The sequence below is a fragment of the Macaca fascicularis genome, chromosome 14, assembly GCF_037993035.2.
Source record: "Macaca fascicularis isolate 582-1 chromosome 14, T2T-MFA8v1.1".
In the NCBI taxonomy this organism is placed as follows: domain Eukaryota; kingdom Metazoa; phylum Chordata; class Mammalia; order Primates; family Cercopithecidae; genus Macaca; species Macaca fascicularis.
Window position 1 is genome coordinate 117,951,258 of NC_088388.1, and position 20,267 is coordinate 117,971,524.

At 51.2% G+C, this 20,267-nt stretch overlaps 3 protein-coding genes across 16 annotated transcripts; 1 reads left to right on the forward strand and 2 right to left on the reverse strand.

Moving 5' to 3' along the window:
• Window positions 1-2,086: 2,086 nt before the first annotated feature.
• On the forward strand, window positions 2,087-10,455 carry HMBS (hydroxymethylbilane synthase). 5 transcript variants are annotated; one of them, XM_015435824.3, is made up of 14 exons: window positions 2,087-2,357; window positions 5,242-5,295; window positions 5,613-5,685; window positions 6,060-6,109; window positions 6,196-6,251; window positions 6,650-6,727; window positions 6,940-7,017; window positions 7,140-7,215; window positions 8,315-8,428; window positions 9,030-9,068; window positions 9,309-9,428; window positions 9,663-9,716; window positions 9,840-9,926; window positions 10,017-10,455. In XM_015435824.3, exons 1-14 carry the CDS (start codon window positions 2,235-2,237, stop codon window positions 10,188-10,190), a joined length of 1,176 nt encoding a protein of 391 aa, XP_015291310.1. In that variant the 5' UTR covers window positions 2,087-2,234; the 3' UTR covers window positions 10,191-10,455. The 5 variants fall into 5 exon arrangements, with proteins under 5 accessions (XP_015291310.1, XP_045225943.1, XP_005579945.1 ...); XM_045370008.2 differs by having other exon boundaries at window positions 2,087-2,334; XM_005579888.4 differs by having other exon boundaries at window positions 2,087-2,267.
• A 331-nt stretch (window positions 10,456-10,786) lies between these two features.
• H2AX (H2A.X variant histone) lies at window positions 10,787-12,377 on the reverse strand. Its single transcript, XM_074015425.1, has 2 exons — window positions 11,362-12,377; window positions 10,787-11,163 (listed from the first exon to the last, which is right to left on the reverse strand). The coding sequence occupies exon 1, from the start codon at window positions 12,299-12,301 to the stop codon at window positions 11,870-11,872; it is 432 nt and encodes a 143-aa protein (XP_073871526.1). The 5' UTR covers window positions 12,302-12,377; the 3' UTR covers window positions 10,787-11,163; window positions 11,362-11,869.
• Window positions 10,787-18,749, reverse strand: DPAGT1 (dolichyl-phosphate N-acetylglucosaminephosphotransferase 1). 10 transcript variants are annotated; one of them, XM_074015419.1, is made up of 11 exons: window positions 18,382-18,749; window positions 17,905-18,025; window positions 17,517-17,730; window positions 17,162-17,308; window positions 15,317-15,401; window positions 14,762-14,950; window positions 14,364-14,451; window positions 14,042-14,197; window positions 13,160-13,963; window positions 11,362-12,801; window positions 10,787-11,163 (listed from the first exon to the last, which is right to left on the reverse strand). In XM_074015419.1, the coding sequence occupies exons 1-9, from the start codon at window positions 18,540-18,542 to the stop codon at window positions 13,898-13,900; spliced, it is 1,227 nt and encodes a 408-aa protein (XP_073871520.1). In that variant the 5' UTR covers window positions 18,543-18,749; the 3' UTR covers window positions 10,787-11,163; window positions 11,362-12,801; window positions 13,160-13,897. The 10 variants fall into 10 exon arrangements, with proteins under 10 accessions (XP_073871520.1, XP_005579954.1, XP_073871524.1 ...); XM_005579897.5 differs by having other exon boundaries at window positions 10,787-12,801; XM_074015423.1 differs by having other exon boundaries at window positions 10,787-12,801; window positions 17,162-17,342.
• Between the last annotated feature and the right edge of the window lie 1,518 nt (window positions 18,750-20,267).

Consider the following 20,267-nt stretch of genomic DNA (forward strand, 5'->3'; position numbering starts at 1 on the left):
CTTGCCTGTGGTCCCAGCTACTCAGGAGGCTGAGGTGGGAGGCTTGAGCCCAGGAAGTTGAGGCTGCAGTGAGCCTTGATCACACCACTGCACTCTAGCCTAGGTGACAGAGACCCTGTCTCAAAAAGTAAAAAAGAAAAAAACAGTGGCAGTATTGTAGCTGCTATGAGTAGACTTTGGATCCACTGACCTGGGTTCGAATCCTAGTTGTGCTGTTTGACTTAGGGTACATCTTACCTTCTCAACTGGTTATTATTTTTTTTTTTTAATTTTTTTTTTCCCAGTGGGCTTTTGGGGAACAGGTGGTATTTGGTTATGTGAACAAGTTCTTTAGTAGTAACTTCTGAGATTTGGTGCCGATCACCCAAGCAGTGTACACTGTACCCAATGTGTAGTCTCTTATCCCTCACCCTACTCCCACTCTTTCCCCATCAATCTGTTTCTTCATCTGTGCATTAGGGATTATAACACCTACCCTATATGGCTGTTATGAAAGCCTAACAAGCAAATAGGTGTCCAGTTCTTTGTACAGTGCTAAGCACATGGCACGGTGGCTCATGCTTGTATTCCCAGCACTCGGGGAGGCTGAAGTGGGCGGATCACCTGAGGTCAGGAGTTCAAGACCAGCCTGACCAACATGGTAAAACCCCATCTCTACTAAAAACACAAAAACTAGCTGACTGTGGTGGCGGGTGCCTGTAATCCTAGCTACTCAGGAGGCTGAGGCAGGAGAATTGCTTGAACCCAGGAGGCGGAGGTTGCGGTGAGCCGAGATTACACCATTGCACTCCACCCTGGGCAACAAGAGTGAAACTCCATCTCAAAAAAAAAAATAAAAAAAAACATAAAAAACGGGGGTCTCACTCTGCCATCCAGGCGACAGTGCAGTGGCACCACGATAGCTCACAGCTGCCTCGACTTCCTGGGCTCAAGCGATCCTCACACCTCAGCCTCCTGAGTAGCTGGGACTACAGGCGTGTGCCACCACACTGGATATTTTCTTTTTTTTTTTTTTAGTGGCCGGATCTCGGCTCACTGCAAGCTCCGCCTCCCGGGTTTACGCCATTCTCCTGCCTCAGCCTCCCGAGTAGCTGGGACTACAGGCGCCCGCCACCTTGCCTGGCTAGTTTTTTTTTTTTTTTGTATTTTTTAGTAGAGACGGGGTTTCACTGTATAGTCTCGATCTATAGACAGGATAGTCTCGATCTCCTGACCTCGTGATCCGCCCGTCTCGGCCTCCCAAAGTGCTGGGATTACAGGCTTGAGCCACCGCGCCCGGCCGCACACTGGCTATTTTCGTATTTTTTGTAGAGATGAGGTTTTCACCATGTCGCCCAGGGTGGTCTCAAACTCCTGGGCTCAAGCAGTCTTCCTGCCTTGGCTTCCTAAAGTGCTGGGAATATAGGTGTGAGCCACTGCACCCAGCTGGGTGATTATTAATCATGATTGTTCATTATGTTCATGGGAAAGCACTTTTCCTAATAAGCTCTTTTCTCACTACAAGTATGTAGCGTTTGTGCTCCCACTTCAGTTACTTGTCGTTAGGCATAACCTTTAATCTCTCTGAACCAGTTTCTTCATCTTAAGAATTGAAATGCTGGCTGGGCCAGTGGCTCACGCCTGTAATCCCAGCGTTTTAGGAGGCCAAGGTGAGATAATTGCTTGAGTCCAGGAGTTTGAGACCAGCCTGGGCAACACAGTGAGACCACCTCCCTGCTGTCTCTACAAAAAATCTAGAAATTAGCCGGACGTGGTGCTGTGCACCTGTAGTCCCAGCTACTTGGGAGGCTGAGGTGGGGGGATCGCTGAAGCCGGGAGGTCAAAGCTGCAGTGACCCGTGGTCATCCACTGCACTCTAGTCTGGGGACACAGTGAGACCCTGTATCAAAAAGAAAAATGCTGCCTACTTCAGGGATGTAGCAAAGCTAAGTTTGAATAGAGCAAAGGAAGTGCCATAGAAGCTGCACTACTTGCTCATGCCACAGCTGGGGAACGGAGAGGTCGAATGAGGAGCTCCACTCTGTCGCAATGTTCCAATTCCCGCCCAGAGGGAGGGACCTCCCCTTCGAGGGAGGGCGCCGGAAGTGACGTGAGCCTTGCGGAGACCAGGAGTCAGACTGTAGGACAAGCTGGGGCCCCACGTGTCCCCGGTACTCGCCGGCCGGAGCCCCCGGCTTCCCGGGGCTGGGGGACCTTAGCGGCACCCAAACACAGCCTACTTCCTAAGCGGAGCCATGTCTGGTAACGGCAATGCGGCTGCAACGGCGGTGAGTGCTGAGCCGGTGACCAGCACACTTTGGGCTTCTGGACGAGCCGTGCAGCAATTGGCCCCAGGTTGCCATCCTCAGTCGCTATTGGTCAGAACGGCTTTTTTTTTTTTTTTTTGGTCCGAATAATTTTTAAAGGGCCAGTAGTTCTGTTGCCCTCCGGAAGGAATGGGGGAATCAAGAGAGCGGTGGTGCTGGGTTAAGAGTGGAAGGATTGTCTGGAACAGAACCCCGGTCCCTGCGGGCATCTGGGTGGGATTCCCATCAGGCCTGGGATGCACGGCTCTAGATTTAGTGACCCAGACCGCGAACGTTCGTCTACACAGACGTGGTCCTTTCATTCGAGGCTGGGCCGAGGCGGATGCAGATGCGGCCCCTTTGGGAAGACACGTTCCAATTTTGATTCAGAGGAGAGAGCATAAGCCAAGCCTCCGAACTGCACACAAACGTCTTAGAAGTGCGCCTTATTTTTGTATTACAGTGGTCTCCCAGCCACAACCAACTCTCCAAGTCCTCAGCTGAGACACACCTACTGAATTACTGCCGTGGGTGGGAGGCCGCTGTGGGCCTTCCCATTACAAGCCTGCTTGCTGAGCCCTGGGCTTGTGCACAAACTGCAGAGTTGGTGGAGGCCACTGTCAGGCTGAGATAAGAAAGAGATGGGGAGCTGCTAATCTCCCCCTGTCCAGCCAGTTGGTGAGGGCTGGGATCTTTGCTCCTGCAGTCATTCCGGAGCCCTGGACTAGGAGTAGGAAGATCTGAATTGTAGCCCCAACTCTTTCTCGGTTATTATCTCTGTGACCCTGGGCAAGTCACCTCATGCCTTGGTGCCACCCGTTGCTTCTGTAACATGGTCCCAAAGGTGCCTGTCTTGTCTACCTGATAGGATTGTTGAGGGGACAACAATATGCAGAAGCAATAGCTTCAACTTAGAAGTGCTCAATGTTTTATTTTTTAATGAAACGGTTTGACTTGAATATGCTGTGCACATTCAAGGAACTTAAGGAATTGTTTGAACCTAGTAGTTCTGGGACCTTAGAGTCCTTTCTGTGGGCTCCCTGTGGCCCAGAATTTTGGTGGCCACGTTTAGTATTTCAAGCCTAGCCTAATTTGCAAAGGGTCTCCCAGGGTTAATTTACTGGCGTGATCACATGGAGTAGACCAGAGTCTGAGGGCAGCAAACTGTCACCTGCTCCCACAATAGAGACCCCAGATGTTTGGGTGCAAAAGAACTCCATAGCACCCTGGCCAACATGGTGAAACCCCGTCTCTACTAAAAATATAAAAATTAGGCCGGGCACAGTGGCTCATGCCTGTAATCCTAGCACTTTGGGAGGCCAAGGCAGGTGGATTGCCTGAGCTCAGAAGTTCGAGACTAGCCTAGGGAACATGTTGAAACCCCGTTTCTACTAAAAATACAAAAAATTAGCTGGTGTGGCAGCATGCACCTGTAATCCCAGCTACTTGGGAGGCTGAGACAGGAGAATTGCTTGAACCCGGGAGGTGGAGGTTGCAGTGAGCTGAGAATGTGCCACTGCACTCCAGCCTAGGCGACAGAGGGAGACTCTGTCTGAAAGAAAAAAAAAAAAAAAAAAGGAACTCCATAGGATGAACATCCCATATCAGGGAATGTCGACTGTTGACAGTATCAGTATCTACAGTGGCTACTGTCTGATGTAGAAAGAAATGGGATCAGGCCGGATGTGGTGGCTCAGGCCTGTAATCCCAGCGCTTTGGGAGGCTGGGGCAGGAGGATCACAAGGTCAGGAGTTCGAGACCAGCCTGGCCAACATAGTGAAACCCCATCCCTACTAAAAATGCAAGAATTAGCTGGGCATGGTGGTACATGCCTTTAGCTTGAACCCGGGGGGTAGAGGTTGCAGTGAGCCTAGATCATGCCACTGCACTCCAGCCTGGGCAAAAGAGTAAGACTCCATCTCAAAAAAAAAAAAAAAAAAAAAAAAAGAAATGGGACGTCTATCTTAGACTGAAGAATTCAGTTCTACCTGCTTGGCAGTGAATACTTTTGTCCAAGGTACTCTGGCAGGAGGAAGAGGCGTGTCCTCTTGAGTTCTTGACTTGGGCTCTGCCCTCCCAATATTTCCTTGTTGGCGAAACTGGAGACAACACTCTAGGTGAACGAACTTTAGGCAGCGCAGCCTCCTAGTCTTATGGAACATCTGAGGCAGAAGAAACCTGAGTCCAACCTCTTCATTTTATAGATGAACAAACAGATCCTGATGGGACAATGTACCCAAGGTCACCCAGCCAAGAGGCTGAGCAGGACTGTACATCAGATCTGTTGACCTTAGTCCTTAATGCATGCAGTCCAGCCAGATTAAGTGACTGTTAATACTGTCAGCTTTCCCCACTGTGGCATCTTCATCCTCTTGAGTTCTTTTGCAGCCAGACATCTGGGCCTCTTGCTGGAGAAGGTGGCAGCTTGCTGCTCTTAGACTCTAGTCTACTCCATGTGGCATCTGGATGGCACTGAAATTTTCTCAAGTGCCTCGTCTGTTGTAGATAAGGAATCTATCCTCCAGTGACTCAGCACAGGTTCCCCAGTGTGGTCCTGGCTGCCCCGCCCCTGCCAGCTGCAGGCCCCACCCTTCCTGTGGCCAGGCTGATGGGCCTTATCTCTTTATCCACCTGGCTGTGCACAGCACTCCTACTGACAACTTCCTTGGCCAAGGTGGGCTTCAGGGCTCAGTGTCCTGGTTACTGCAGTGGCAGCAACAGTAGGTCCTACTGTTGCCTCCCTCTAGTCTCTGCTTCTCTGGATCCCTGAGGAGGGCAGAAGGTACTGAGGAAGGTGAAAGGGACCAGCCCAAGTATTTCCCCACTCTGAGCCCCAGCTAGCCACAGGCCAGGTTCTGAAGTTCCTTTCTTCCAAGCCAGTGATTCTGGTTCTTGGACAAGGTATTGAGGAACACAAGGAACAGAGGGGACTGTGACCTGGGGACTTTTTCTGCAGGAAGAAAACAGCCCAAAGATGAGAGTGATTCGCGTGGGTACCCGCAAGAGCCAGGTGGGTGCAGGAGCCTGGGTGGAAGAGGTTTGTCAGAACAGTTGTGATGTTCACAGTACCACAAATTGGGGGACTCAGAGGGTTAATTCCTAGCATGGAGGAGATGGGGTGGCTGGGCGTTAAGTTCCCTGGGGAATGGCAGATTACATTCTATGGCAAGATCATCCCTAGGCTGGGAAAATTGTTGGAGTACAGAGGGCTCCCAAGCCCCTTCTCATTCTCAGATGGAAATTCCAGTCCCTTCAGGATCTGCCTAACCTTTGAGAGTCTGAGCAGTGGCTGGGAAGGGCAGGACTAATCCAAATCTCTACCCGCAGCTTGCTCGCATACAGACGGACAGTGTGGTGGCAACACTGAAAGCCTTGTACCCTGGCCTGCAGTTTGAAATCAGTGAGTTTTCTGGAAAGGAGTGGAAGCTAATGGGAAGCCTGGTACCCCGAGAGGGGAGAACACAGCATTTCTGGCTTTGCCTTTAGCTAAAGCCTGTCTCGCTGCCCCAAGAATCCCTCTGGGCTGCTCCCAGTTCCGAAGGTGCTTTCCTCTGAATACCTCCAGCTCTGACTACCTGGGTTAGCCTGGCATTTAACATCTTGAGCTTTGGGTCTTTTTAGGAGTGTTTCTGGTCTTCCTGCTCGATCGTATGTACTCAGAGGGCAGGGACCAGGGATTATGTGCCTCTGTCCTCATCATGAATCGTAGCACAGTGCTGGGCTCAGTAAATGCTGATCAATAATGAGCGCCTGATTGATTGACTCTCTCCTCAGTTGCTATGTCCACCACAGGGGACAAGATTCTTGATACTGCACTCTCTAAGGTAACAACATCTCCCTCCCCAGTTCTTGTCCCCACTCTTCTTTCCTTCCCTGAAGGGATTCACTCAGGCTCTTTCTTGTCCGGCAGATTGGAGAGAAGAGCCTGTTTACCAAGGAGCTTGAACATGCCCTGGAGAAGAATGAGTAAGTAAAGATAGGAGAGTGTGGTGCCCCCCCAGTCTCTTGCTGGGAACCTAGTGTGCTAGGTCTCTTGCTGGGACCCCGGGTGTCAGATAGGCTGCTGGGCTTAAACCCTCAGAGAGGCTGAAGGCGGCGCATAGGTGGGTTTTTTCAGGCTTCAGAAAAGGAGAGAGTCTGGTTCTGAGCCAGCTGGCTGCCTGGACTGCAAGAATGGCTGGGGGAGGGAGGGTAGGAGGGAGAGTGAGAGGAGGGCAGGTTTCATGCTCCTGAGATTTTGGGAAGGCGTGCTTCCTGAACTGCCCTAGGCTCCACCACTGAAGTGGAGGCAGGGGTGGGTGGAGAAGGGGTGAAGGCTGGCTGCTCATTCCCTTTCTCTTCACCCCCATCTCCCATCTCTGTAGAGTGGACCTGGTTGTTCACTCCTTGAAGGACCTGCCCACAGTGCTTCCTCCTGGCTTCACCATCGGAGCCATCTGCAAGTAAGAGTTTTGCAAGTAAGGGGCTTGGGCAGGGGTAGGCATCAGGTGAAACTTTACCTTTCCCTTTGGGATCTGACCCTCTGCTCCAGGGTTATCTCCTCTGCCCTGAGGAGTGTTGACTGGTGGCAGAAAACTCAGGAAATACCAGTGAGTTGGTGGTGATCTGAACTTAAATTTCTTCCTTCATTCTATGCCCTTCCCTCCTCCTCCAGGCGGGAAAACCCCCATGATGCTGTTGTCTTTCACCCAAAATTTGTTGGGAAGACCCTAGAAACCTTGCCAGAGAAGAGGTAAGTGGGGCCTGGATAGGCAGCTTGGTGGGATGTGCCCAGAAGATGCAGGGATGGGAGGAGGGGGAAAGGAACAGTGACCGCCTAGAGTTAAAATCTCATTGTAACCTCTCTCTGGGCAGTGTGGTGGGAACCAGCTCCCTGCGGAGAGCGGCCCAGCTGCAGAGAAAGTTCTCACATCTGGAGTTCAGGAGTATTGTATCCTTTTAAAAGAGTGACAGGGGCAGCAGCCAAGGAAAAAGGCAAGGTCTAGAGGGCTCTGGGAGTCCTGAGAGTGGAAGGGGCTTCCAGCAAGCAGCCCGTGGGGTTAGTGGCCTGTCTGTCCTTCCATCCACTCATCCGTCCACTCATTTATAGTCTAGTGTTTTCTTAGTCCCAGACAAGTGTTTGGAGTGCAAGGCATTGGGGATAATGGTGAGCAAGATAAACATTCCCCTGCATATGTAGAGTTTACTTTTTACTTAGGGATAATGCAGTTATACTGAACAGTACTTCCTTATTTTTTATTTTTATTTTTTGAGACAGGGTCTCACTCTGTTGCCCAGGCTGGAGTGCAGTGGCGCAATCTAGGCTCACTGCAACCTCTGCCTCCTGAGTTCAAGCAATCCTTCTACCTCAGCCTCCCAAGTAGTGGGGATTACAGGTGCCTGCCACCACACCTGGCTAATTTTTGTATTTTTAGTAGAGATGGGGTTTCACCATGTTGGTCAGGCTGGTCTCAAACTCCTGACCTCAGGTGATCCACCGGCCTTGGCCTCCCAAAGGGCTGGGATTACAGGCTTGAGCCACCATGCCTGGCCAGTACTTCCATTTTTATATGCTACTATATTGTTTTGACTTTTACAATGAATATGTAGTACATTTCATAAAACTAAATTTAAAAATAGTATGTGCGAAGTGCTCCAATAAGTGAAGTTGGGAATTTTCTGGAAACTTCTAGTTGGAACATCTAAACACAGAAGTCTGGGGGTTCAGGGAAGGTTTGTTAGAGGTCTTGTAACCTTGGCAAGTCATTTAGCCTCCCTATGTCATTTTCCTTATCTGTAAAGTGGGGATAATAATACTACCTTCCTCACAGGGTTGTTGTGAAGATGAAATGATCTGACATATGGAAAGTACTTTTACAGCAGTGTCTGGCATGTAGTAAGTATGATGTAAGTGTTAGCTGTTACCATTAAGCTGAGAGCTGGAAGATGAGTGAAAGTCAGCCAGCTAGAGAAGGAAAGACAGACTCAGGCAGAGGGAATCTCATGAGGCCCCAGATTGCCCGACACTGGTCCTTAGCAACTCTCCACAGCGGGGAAACCTCAACACCCGGCTTCGGAAGCTGGACGAGCAGCAGGAGTTCAGTGCCATCATCCTGGCAACAGCTGGCCTGCAGCGCATGGGCTGGCACAACCGGGTGGGGCAGGTAGGGGCTGCCCCTATCCTATCCCCAGTTCATCTGCATCTCCTTTCTGCCTTATAGTCATCCCCAATTTAGGATTTTTAGACTTTATGATTGTGTGAAAGTGATATACGTTCAGTAGAAACTGTACTTAGTACCCATACAGCCATTCTGTTTTTTACTTTCAGTATAGTATTCATTACATGAGATATTTAGCACTTTATTATAAAATAGGCTTGGTGTTAGATGATTTTGTCCAACTATAATAGGTTAATGTTAAGTGTTCTGAGCACATGTAAAGTAGGCTAGGTATATTAAATGCATTTTCAGCTTGTGTTTTCAACTTAGCAATGGGTGTATCAGGATGTAACCCCATTGTAAGTCAAGGACCATCTGTCTTCACTTCTTGACCACCCCACCTCTAACACCACAGGCTAGGAAGATTGTGAATCAGAGGCTAGACTCTAGGCCTTCATGGAGAAAATTTACCAAAAAAAAAAAAAAAAGAGGCCAGACCTGCACTTAGGCCTACCCAGGCTTTCTCAATGATAGGAATCATCTCACTGCCAAGTGTTTTTAGACATCCCTGTGTCCACCCTTTTGACTACCTGTTCTGCCTCCACAGATCCTGCACCCTGAGGAATGCATGTATGCTGTGGGCCAGGTATACTTGACCAGGGAAGCCACATGGTGACATATCCCTTCCCTTTGTTCTCAACCAAGAAGCTGGTCTCACAACCTTCTGCATCTGCTACCCCAGAATAGCATTCTCAGGGAGGGGCAGGCCTTGGGATGCTACTGGTCCAAAAGGCCCTGGGGAGCAAGTAGATAGAGATGGTCCTATGCTTTGCGCCATTGGTTGGGGAAAGAGCAGGCCTGATGTCCTAGGCTGTTTTTCCATCAGGGGGCCTTGGGCGTGGAAGTCCGAGCCAAGGACCAGGACATCTTGGATCTGGTGGGTGTGCTGCACGATCCCGAGACTCTGCTTCGCTGCATCGCTGAAAGGGCCTTCCTGAGGCACCTGGTAGGGCCTCTGCTCCACCTGTGGAGGGCTGGGGACTTGGAGAGCTGGGAAAGGTGGTGGGGACGATTTCTTACATGAATGCTCTGTATATAGTGCTAACTCATTCTTGTTGAATGTTGTGTATGGAGAGGACCAGGTCTGAGCCCACAGTTATCTTTTCAGTGATGTCCTCAGGTCTGTGGTCACAGGATGGTGTTAAGAGCCCTTGGAGCTCACAAGAACTTCTCATTCCAGGAAGGAGGCTGCAGTGTGCCAGTAGCCGTGCATACAGCTATGAAGGATGGGCAAGTAAGTGGGGGGAAATAGGTGGCAAGCCAGGGAAGGGAGGACTGTGGCATTTCTTCCTGTGCATCCCAGGTTTCTAAGCAGTCCGCTCTCAGACTGTGCTGAGGCAACTGTTTTCTTCCCCAGCTGTACTTGACTGGAGGAGTCTGGAGTCTAGATGGCTCAGATAGCATACAAGACACCATGCAGGCTACCATCCATGTCCCTGCCCAGGTACCAAAGCTGGAGGGTGAGGGGGTAATAAACAAGAGTGCATATAATCTCATTTGTTCTCACCAATTCCCACCTCCTTCCCGCATACAGCATGAAGATGGCCCTGAGGATGACCCACAGCTGGTAGGCATCACTGCTCGTAACATTCCACGAGGGCCCCAGTTGGCTGCCCAGAACTTGGGCATCAGCCTGGCCAACTTGTTGCTGAGCAAAGGAGCCAAAAACATCCTGGATGTTGCACGGCAGCTTAACGATGCCCATTAACTGGTCTGTGGGGCACAGATGCCTCGGTTGCTGCTGTCCAGTGCCTACATCCCGGCCCTCAGTGCCCCATTCTCACTGCTGTCTGGGGAGTGATTACCTCAGAAGACTGAACTGCAGGGTTCAAGCCTTCCGGGGATTTGCCTCAGTTTGGGGCCTTGATGACTGCCTTGCCTCCTCAGTATGTGGGGGCTTCATCTCTTTAGAGAAGTCCAAGCCACAGCCTTTGAATGTAACCAACTCTACTAATAAACCAGCTCTGAAGGTGTTTTTGTGTGTGTGTGTGGGGGGGTTGGCGGGAAGATATGAACAAACACAAAGCCCTTTCATCCTTACCTCGGAGGCTGGGACTTTTGCCCAAAGTTCTCCTGGTACATCCTTTCTGCTTCTGCCTCAATAGTTTTCATTTCACACAGAATAAATTGTCTCGCAGGAACACCAAGAAACAGAGCCATAATCTTAAATTCCTATGGTTTGCTCCTTCTTCGGTTAACAGTAGAGCCTATTTATATTGCATGCCCCTCCCACCCCCACTATCAGGAAAGTATAGAAAGTCACTAATCCTACAACTCTCTTGCAAAATGAAAACAAATGCTCCATTTTTAGAAAAACAATCCTTTAATAAAATTAGTTCATCTAAAACTCCCCAATGCCTAAGGTTCTAGTCTTGGAAGGGTTAGCTGCAAAATTCCAGTTCGGAAGCCAACGGAGGCTCAGTCCAGACAGGGATTAACCGACTTGTGCTGGTATCTAGGTGCTTGGATTGCCGAGTTGAGTTTGCTGGAAGGGAAATGGGGAGGCCCGACAGGCTTGGCTGCCAGTCGGCTTCCGCGAAAACGACTCTTGCTGTCCACATAGCCAGCCGTGAAGCCAAACTGCAGGCCTCTGCCCTCCCCTAAATGTCCTCGCAGGAGGCAGTCACTCGGGAGGAAGATGTGCCTGTTACCAAGTGCTTCGTCCCGGCCCCAGCGCAGACCTATGAATGAAGATGGAGGGAGATCTGATGTGAAAGGCCTGGGTCCCGGCCGCAGAGGGGGCGCCAGACCGAAACCAGCGATCGTGTCTCTCCCACCAAAGCCTCCAGGCCAGCGGCCACGTCTGAAAGTCCTGGGCTAAGCACCACGCCGGGGGAGTACCGGACACCCTGGCTGCAGCTGCCGAGGGCCTCACTCACCTTCAGGGCCGCCGGCCTCTCGGCCTGGACTGCCCACCTCGGCCCTGCGTCAGAGCGGAAGGCCAAGTCTTCCAGAAGGTGCTGCGGCCTCCCCGCAGCCCCTCAGCGACTCAGGATGGGGCAGCTGGCTGAGTCACGAGCGCCGAGGCGGGCAGGTGCGGCGCCGCCGGCCTCCCCCCGGCAGGCTCGGGTCCTCCGCGCCACGGTGGTCCCCGAAGAGTGCCCAAGCCGCGTCCAGAGGGCCCGAGCCCTACCGGAGGGCGGCCGGCGGATGGGGCAGGGCCCGAGGCCGACGCGGCAGGCGGTGCAGGCCAGGAGGGGGGCGGGCGGGGACTCGAGGCCGGGCGGCAAAGGCGGGCGATGGGAGGGGAAAGGAGCCGGGAGCCGCGGCCCGCTTGCCCCGCAGTCTGAAGTGGCTCAGCTCTTTCCATGAGGGCGGTGGTGGCCCTTAAAAGGGCCTTTGTGGTGGCATGGGGAGGCCTGGCGGCCGGCCGCGGCGCGGGCCCTCTTAGTACTCCTGGGAGGCCTGGGTGGCCTTCTTGCCGCCCGAGGGCGCCTTCGGCCCCACGGTGGCGCTGGTCTTCTTGGGCAACAGCACGGCCTGGATGTTGGGCAGGACGCCTCCCTGGGCGATCGTCACGCCGCCCAGCAGCTTGTTGAGCTCCTCGTCGTTGCGGATGGCCAGCTGCAGGTGGCGGGGGATGATTCGCGTCTTCTTGTTGTCGCGGGCCGCATTGCCCGCCAGCTCCAGGATCTCAGCGGTGAGGTACTCCAGCACTGCCGCCAGGTACACGGGCGCGCCGGCGCCAACGCGCTCGGCGTAGTGGCCCTTCCGCAGCAGCCGGTGTACACGGCCCACTGGGAACTGGAGGCCGGCGCGCGACGAGCGCGACTTGGCCTTGGCGCGGGCCTTGCCGCCAGTCTTGCCGCGGCCCGACATGCTAGCGAGGTAGACCGGTGAAGTACAACGGTTCAGAGACAACCCAACAGAAGCCCGCCGCAGTGTAACTGCTGTCGCGCGCGCGCCGTGAGGCCGCCTTTATAAGCCCCCAGGACACACCTCTGCGCCCTCCTGATTGGCTCTTTTCTCCAATACCCGCCTCCGGTTGGTTGCGGTTAACCCTTGGGTGTCGCGCCTCGGCTGAGGGAGCGCGCCCGCTGATTGGTCGAATTTGAAAACCTTTTGCCCGGGGAGAAAAGGCGAGGAGGCGGGGTAGCACGCAGACGGCCAAACACCCGCTGATGTAGCCAATCCTTGTAAAGCGCGCGAGATTTAAACACTACAGTCGGAAGGCAGAACCGGAAGACAAAAGGGGTGGAGTCTGAGGCCACCTAGAGAGCGTCTGGGAAATCTGTGCTGGCGTAGGATGTTTAAAGGAAAGGGGTCAATACTATAGCTACCCTTTCCAGGTCCGGTCACTCCACACTCCCTTCTCCTACCTGACAAAGGGAGAATGGAAAAGGGAAGAAATTAGACCCCTTAAAGTTTTCTTTTTCTTTCTTTCTTTTCTTTCTTGTTTTTAATAGACCAGGTCTTGCTTGCTGTCACCCAGGCTGGAGTGCAGTGGTGTGATCTCAGCTCACTGCAAGCCTCGGACTCCTGGGCTCAAGGGATCCTTCCTGCTTAACCTCCCGAGTAGATGGTACTACAAATGCTCCACTACAGTGGGCTAATTATTTATTTTTGTAGAGACGGAGTCTCGTTTTGTTGCCCAGGCTGTCTTGAATTCCTGAGCTCAGGCAATCCTCCTGCCTCGGCCTCCTAAAGTGCTGGGATTACAGGCATGAGCCACTGTACCTGGTGTCTTTGAAAGTTTGACCCCATGCCAGGAAACAGGATAACTTCAATTTTGTGGCCCTCCATGCCACCTGAAGTATCAGGATTTAAATGTTTATTCAATATGTTCTGTTTGGTCTCAGTTCTGTTCACTTCTTGTTAGACGGGGTCTGGTGGGGCAGAGAGATAGGCATCCTGTTGGAGGAAGTACCCCCACCTACCCTCCCAATCCACCCAAAAATGCCCATATAGGAAATATACCTACAGGAACAATAAGAAATAGACAACACTTTATTGTCTCCATTGAGAGCATGTGGCCCCCTGCTTACTTCTTACTAATCAGAACACTTAATTTACAATCAAATAACAGGTCACTGTGGAGCCTGTGTCCCTAGCCCTGGCCCAAGTTCTATCCCAAAAACCAGTAGTTCCTTGAGAGTCAGGACTCTGAAATGTGACTGTGGATAACTGCAAAAAAAAAACTTCTGTATCCCACCCTGTGAGGCTGCAAAGACAGGATGGAGAGGGAGAGTAGCAAGTTGCAGAAAGTCATAAGTAAAATCCAATCAGTAGACAGTAGGGGGCAAGAAACGCCCAGGATGCCAGTGATCACAGGGAAAAGAAAATGCTGAGAACAAAATCTGGAAGAGTATGAAGAGTGAGAGAGGCCTGGGCAAGGAGGCAGTCTGGGACCAGAAAGAGGTCAGCCTGAGTCAGGAATCCTAGAGACTGTGAGGTAAAGGACAATGATCAAGGGACTCAGACATCATAGAAGAGTCGAACGAGCTGATATCGAATGGAGAAGGTGAAGGCACTGCCCAGGATCTGCAAGGAGAAATGGACTGGAGTAAGAATCACGGAGAAAGGGAGACAAGGAGGTATAAACCCAATCCCCATCCTCACCTGCAGCAGCAGCAGGAGCAATGTGAGGTTTCTCTCATGTATGGGCCCAAAGATTTTAAGTAGCAAGTTGATGAGGGTCATGTTGTTACATTCAGTGAATTCACCATCCTCAGTATCACTTTGGTGTATTGTCACCAGCCGGAGGCTCTCTGCCACCTGGAGGGACCAGAGGTGAAGAGAACCTCAGCTAATACCTATGCTTTAGGAATGTGGATCTATTTAATGCTTCCAAGTTCCCCTTGGATCTGATGTAGGCCTAGGTTCCCCATTCCTCAAGGTCAGGATGGCAGCCTAGGGCCTTACCTCCTTGTTACCCTGTTACCTTTAAAATAAAGGTGCCCAAGAAAGAGAGGCTCTTGGTCTTGAACTTGGAATAGCTCATCTCCAGTTTGCCTGTCTTGATATTGAGTCTGCGGGGGGAAGACAGCTTCATGTGACTGGGCCACTATTTGAACCCTCCTCCCTGTGGCTAATCAATAGGAAGAGCATTGAATGTGGAGTCAACCTGAGATCTATTTCTGGCTCTGCTGCTTGCTGTTATCAGAACCACTGTGAGTATCAGATGATGCAAATAAATGTGCTTTGGAAGTTATAAAGGGTTACTCACATGGAAATAGCCCTTCTTTGGGCCCACTCCCTTTGCACAGCAATGTAAAGGCTGGCATTAGATATCCCAAGTGAAAAGGCTATGATGTCCATTTCAAGCCCCAAAGCGGCTACCTGGGTATGCGGTGGCGAGGGCAGGGGATGATATGCAGGAGCTGAGGCAGTGAGTAGAGGAAGTTGAACACCTGGGGCATGAAGAATAGTAGCATGGTCTTGCTGAAGTGTCCCAAGATGCCCACCACGGCAAAGGTCATGCCAGCAAAGTAACAGAAGGTATCTCCCACAAACACCCGTGATGGGTACCTGTGTGGGGGAGAGGATCCGAGCCAGTGGCAAGAGGCATTACCAATCCTTTCTCTCACATCACACCCTATGGGCACTGGACTAGCCCTGACCCTAGTTCTGACTTAGAGGAGACTCCAGTTGTGCAGCAACTCTGCAGGATCCAAGGCCCTGAATTCATCTATTCCTGGGACCTCCACGCACTCATCCCCAAATACTGTTGGGTACGGAGAAATTTCAGAATACGACCAACTGAAGACACAGAAAATTCCATGGAGGTATGCACAGGTTTAACCTCTCCACCACAAGGTGGGTTATGATAAGGGCCATCTTTGCCATGTGTTCGGGTAGTTTTCCCCTTTTCCCCTTATCCATAGGCCTACTTACCAGTTGTGGTACAGCAATCCCAAAGTGGTGAAAAAAAAGGGTATCATGAAGTAGAGGGAAAAGACATGATCATCCCGACAATCACCTTTGGAAGCAAGGAAGAAAGAAGGGAAAATTAATACCCACTTCTTCTGCATACCATGGTCCTATTTTTGTCTAAGTTCTGTTTACAGCTGTATCATCCACCTCACCCAAGTCACTTTCAAGAACTCAATACCCCTTTTATGCCACCCAAGGCAATTCCCAATATTCCACCTCTTTCATGCAGCCTTCCAAACTAGTTACTGTCTTAAATTTGGTTTAGCCCATTCTGATGTCAGTTTGGACACCAACTTTACTTCTTAGCTTTGTGACCTTGATCTTGATCATGACACATTTAACTTCTCTAAATCTGTTTACTCATCTGTAAAACAGGGCTGATTATAACATGTGCCACATAAAACCATTACAAGATTTAAATACGATCATGTTTAAAAAGTACTTAGCTTTAATAAACATTTGTTGATGTCCATCAGCCAAAGACCACTAGAAACACATCTATAGTTCGAAGCTAGGTTTAATGACTTGTTGTAAAAAGGGAGACTTCAGAAACCACACACCATTGGGAACCACGGAATGTCTCAGTAAGAGAGTGTTAGGAGGGGCTTGCAGTTTTGGGTATTTTGGGAGAGGGTAAAAGAAAGTAAGAGTTTTGCTCTGGATTGGGTGCTGTTAGAAAGCAGGTGTAATTCATGGCCGGGTGCGGTGGCTCACACCTGTAATCCCAGCACTTTGGGAGGCCGAGGTGGGCGGATCACCTGAGGTCTGGAGTTTGAGACCAGCTTGACCAACATGGAGAAATCCCATCTCTACTAAAAATACAAAACTAGCTGGGCGTGATGGCACATGCCTGTAATCCCAGCTACTAGGGAGGCTGAGGCAGGAGAATCGCCTGAACCTGGGAGGTGGAGGTTGCAGTGAGCCGAGATCGCACCATTGCACTCCAGCCTGGGCAAGAGTGAAACTCCGTCTCAAAAAAAAAAAAAAGAAAAAGAAAAGAAAACAACAATAATTCTATGATCAAGCATTTTAATGTTTATCTAAGAAGTGGTAGGAACTGGCTGGCCACAGTGGCTCAAGAGTGTAATCCCAGCACTTTGGGAGGCCAAGGCTGACAAATCACTTCGGCCCAGGAGTTCAAGACCAGCCTAGGCAACGTGGTGAAACCCTGTCTCTACAAAAAATACAAAAATTTGCCAGGTGTGGTGGCGCATGCCTGTAGCCCCAGCTACGTGGGAGTCTGGGGCAGGAGGATCGTTTGAGTCAGAGGATGCAGTGAGCTAAGATCGTGCCACTGCTCTCCAGCCTGGGTGACAGAGGGAGACCCTGTCTCAAAAAACAAAATAAAAGGTGGTAGGAACTGAGTTGTTATTGGAAAGCCGCAGCAGTCGCTCATGGCTCACGTTAACAGAGAGAGAGGATCTTGGCCATTTTGTGGGTTGCTCAGTGTTTTTGTGGTTTTATCTGTGCTCAAACAGGATTATAGAGGGAGGGGTCGAGTTTTGGTCTTCCTCCATCATGGTCACAGAATGACCCTGTGTAACGTTGAGGTTCTGTGAAATTGTTTATATTCAATGGGAGAAGATCATGGCCTAGCTGTTAGTGCCAATCCAGCTATAAATGACACGGCTGCTATTTTTCTTTCTCACTTTCAATAAATCTGCATTATTTGCAAAGTAAGTAGCCTCCCTTATCTTCTATAATTACTACGCATATTGCTTTTTTTCCCTGAATTTCCCAAAGTCATATATCAGGCCACACCTTTAACATTCAGACTTCTCTCTCCCCACCCCCAATCCCACCTACCTTCCAACTCTACCAGGTTGAAGACAATGATGGAAGCAGAAATTACTAGTGACTGGCCAGCCTCTAGGCCATTAATTCCTGCTAGGATATTGATGGCATTGGTACAGAACACTGCCAGCAGCCCCATGTAGACATAGTACAGGATTCCTGAAGGGAGAGATGGTAGGAAAAGTAGTGCCACCTAGGGGAGGAGGATTTAGAAAAGTGGTGAGGACAGAGGACAGGATGAAGGGCTACCAGAAAGGATCTGGGAAGACACAGAGACAGAAAAGGAACACTTGAAGGAGAATGTGAAGCACCAGGAAGGGTGCCCTGAAGTAGGTGCCATAGGAGTAGCGGTGGCAGGACTACCTACCCAAGTCCAGATGCAGGCCAAGAATCGGGCGGAAGGGCTTCGGCACCACAATGGTCGTGTTGCCAAAGTTGGTGAAATAGACCATGAGGAGAGGTAGTGAGGCAGCTGTGGGTAGCAGCAGCTTATGGCGCCAGCGCAGATTCAGTACATCATCCGCAAAGCCCAGGAAGATCATGCAGCAGATGGCAAGGAGGGCACCTATCAGGGCCACAAACTGGGGGAGGCTAGGGCAGGTCCATGACTCAAGCCTGCTCCCATTTCACCTTTTAAGAATTCCTGTCTTTTCTTATCATTTCTTAGCCCCTCCCCACAAGCCCAAATAACACCAATTCTCTCAGGTACCTCCCAGGTCCCAGCCACAGGCAACAACCCCCACGAACCCACTTACTTCATGGTGGGGGAATGCCTTACACTGCTCCTTCACAAAGCAGTTCAGGAAGGGGAAAGGGATGAAGCAGAAGAGGATGATAAGGAAAACAGCACCGCTGATCACTCCCTGGGATTCTGGGCTGTGGCCCAGCAGCAAGGGGGCGAGGGGAAAGAGGAAAGGGGGCGTGGTCACTCACTAGTGCAGGTGTTACAATAACCCAAAGCGGTCTTCTCATTCCTGGTTTTTTATTTTGGGAAGTGGTGAGGGGGGCGGAGGGAGGAAAGCACCACTGCCAGAGTCCCTGATATACCCAAGGTTCCCTACCCATCCTTTCCCCAATGCGAATAAGTTCTGCTCATCACCTCTCCGAGTTCCAGGCTGCCTGGGTTAGTTCTGAGTTTTCACGTGTGGTCAAACACCCCGGTCCCCGCCCCTGCCCTAGCCACTCCTTCCTTAGCCCTTGCCCCCTGCCCGGAACCGTGTGCCGCTGCTCACATCTGTTGTCGGCTGGTTTTGTTGAGGTCCTGACCACAGAGGCGCGCAGCAATGAAGTGGCCCCGGAAGGCTGGGATGAGGGTGACTGTGGCCACAAATCCCAGCAGCGAGACGATCAAATTGACCAGCAGCGGCATGGGCAATTCCGAGAAGGCCCACATGGTGACCGGTCAGGGGCCCGGCTCCGCCGCCTCTTCAGGTAACTGGCAAGCTGAGCAGCAGTCCTGAGGCCTCAGCAGTATGGAGTGGCCGCTCCCCACAGGCAGGCTCTTCCCACACCAATCTGAGCAGAATCCAACAACTCTGACTTGAGCCGCCCTCGGGACCTCGAAGAACCTCTCTAAGGCAACCTAGGTTCTGCCCCCACTGAACCAGCCTACCTACTGTTTCCGCCCGGATTTTATTCGCTGAACAACTATTACTGCGGAGGGCGGCAGCCGCCATTTTTAATATGGGCACTAGAGGTGGGGGGGGGGTGGAGGTGAAAAAGAAGTGTGATTCTAAATTTCATCCTATGTTCGAGAGTAGAATCACCGAGAGAATATTGGAAACGCAATTAAAGAAAAGCAGCCAAGAACGGATACTTCCCTAACATTATTTTAAAGATGTACTACCCAGAGCGGAAATGCCAGTTGCCCGGTTCCAAGATGAATGCCTCCTTGTACCACGTGTCTGATACAGCTCACATTCCGGTTGCACGTCAGTTTTAGCTCAGTCCGCCTCCGTAGGTCAATTTTAAAGGGACCGTACCTTGCCCTTAATCTGGGATGCCTCCGGCTTCAGGAAAATGGCTATTGAAAGGCAGGGGGTGGGGAGGAGGGACGATGGTGTGGAGCCGCGCCTGTTCCTTGCAGGAAACCTGTTGCCAACATAGTCAGAAGCCAAGGTAAACACAACTCAGTTCCCGGAAACGCAGCTACGGTTTGGAAGGATGGTGTAAATTCTGAAGCGTAGATCCTTGAAAAGCCCCTCCCACTCTGTTTTTCTTGTCCTCGATCCTGGTATTTTTTTCTCAGCATCCCACCCACCTTCTGCCCCAGCTGTAGCAGTTAGTTGCCCGGCAACCCAGCGCAGCACTTCACTCAGGGATTGGGAGTACCCTCAGGTCTTGGATTTAACTCGGGACTTCAGCTTGGCCCTGGATCCATTGTACTTAGCGCCCACAAGGAGGAGACGGAGATTTCCAGGCTGAGGCTCTGGAAACAGCTAAGGAGGCAGAGGAATCAGACCCACAACTGACTTCCTGTGAGTCTGAGGAACTCCCAGTCAGGTTTCTTCCTGTAGGTCACTGTGCATTTTGCTTGGCCTCCTGCAGGTCGCTGTGCATTTTGCTTGGCCTGTTCCCCTGCAAACAACAATTCGCCAGCTGTTTTTTTTTTTTTTTTTTGAGATGGAGTTTCGCTCTTGTTGCCCAGGCTGGAGTGCAATGGTGCGATCTCGGCTTACTGCAACCTCCACTTCCTAGGGTCAAGCGATTCTCCTGCCTCAGCCTCCCGAGTAGCTGGGATTACAGGCAGTCGCTTGGATTACAGGCATGCGCCACCACGCCTGGCTAATTTTGTATTTTTATTAGAGACGGGGTTTCCCCATTTTGGTCAGGCTGGTCTCGAACTCTTGACCTCAGGCGATCTGCCCGCCTCGGCCTCCCAAAATGCTGGGATTACAGGCCTGAGCCACCACGCCCAGCCAGTTCACCAGCATCTTTTTTTTTTTTTTTTTTTTTTTTTTTTTTTTTTTGAGACGGAATCTCGCTCTGTCGCCCAGGCTGGAGTGCAGTGGCCGGATCTCAGCTCACTGCAAGCTCCGCCTCCCGGATTTACGCCGTTCTCCTGCCTCAGCCTCCTGAGTAGCTGGGACTACAGGCGCCGCCACCTCGCCCGCCTAGT

Coding starts and splice junctions, on each gene's coding strand:
- HMBS (XM_015435824.3), top strand. CDS start 2,235: ATGTCTGGTAACGGCAATGCGGCTGCAACGGCGGTGAGTGCTGAGCCG. Junction 5,296..5,612: donor TGGGTACCCGCAAGAGCCAG/GTGGGTGCAGGA, acceptor CTCTACCCGCAG/CTTGCTCGCATACAGACGGA. Junction 9,069..9,308: donor GCATGTATGCTGTGGGCCAG/GTATACTTGACC, acceptor TTTTTCCATCAG/GGGGCCTTGGGCGTGGAAGT.
- H2AX (XM_074015425.1), bottom strand. CDS start 12,301: ATGTCGGGCCGCGGCAAGACTGGCGGCAAGGCCCGCGCCAAGGCCAAG.
- DPAGT1 (XM_005579896.5), bottom strand. CDS start 18,542: ATGTGGGCCTTCTCGGAATTGCCCATGCCGCTGCTGGTCAATTTGATC. Junction 18,026..18,381: donor AAAACCAGCCGACAACAGAT/GTGAGCAGCGGC, acceptor GCTGGGCCACAG/CCCAGAATCCCAGGGAGTGA. Junction 14,198..14,363: donor TGGGCACCTTTATTTTAAAG/GTAACAGGGTAA, acceptor TGGTCCCTCCAG/GTGGCAGAGAGCCTCCGGCT.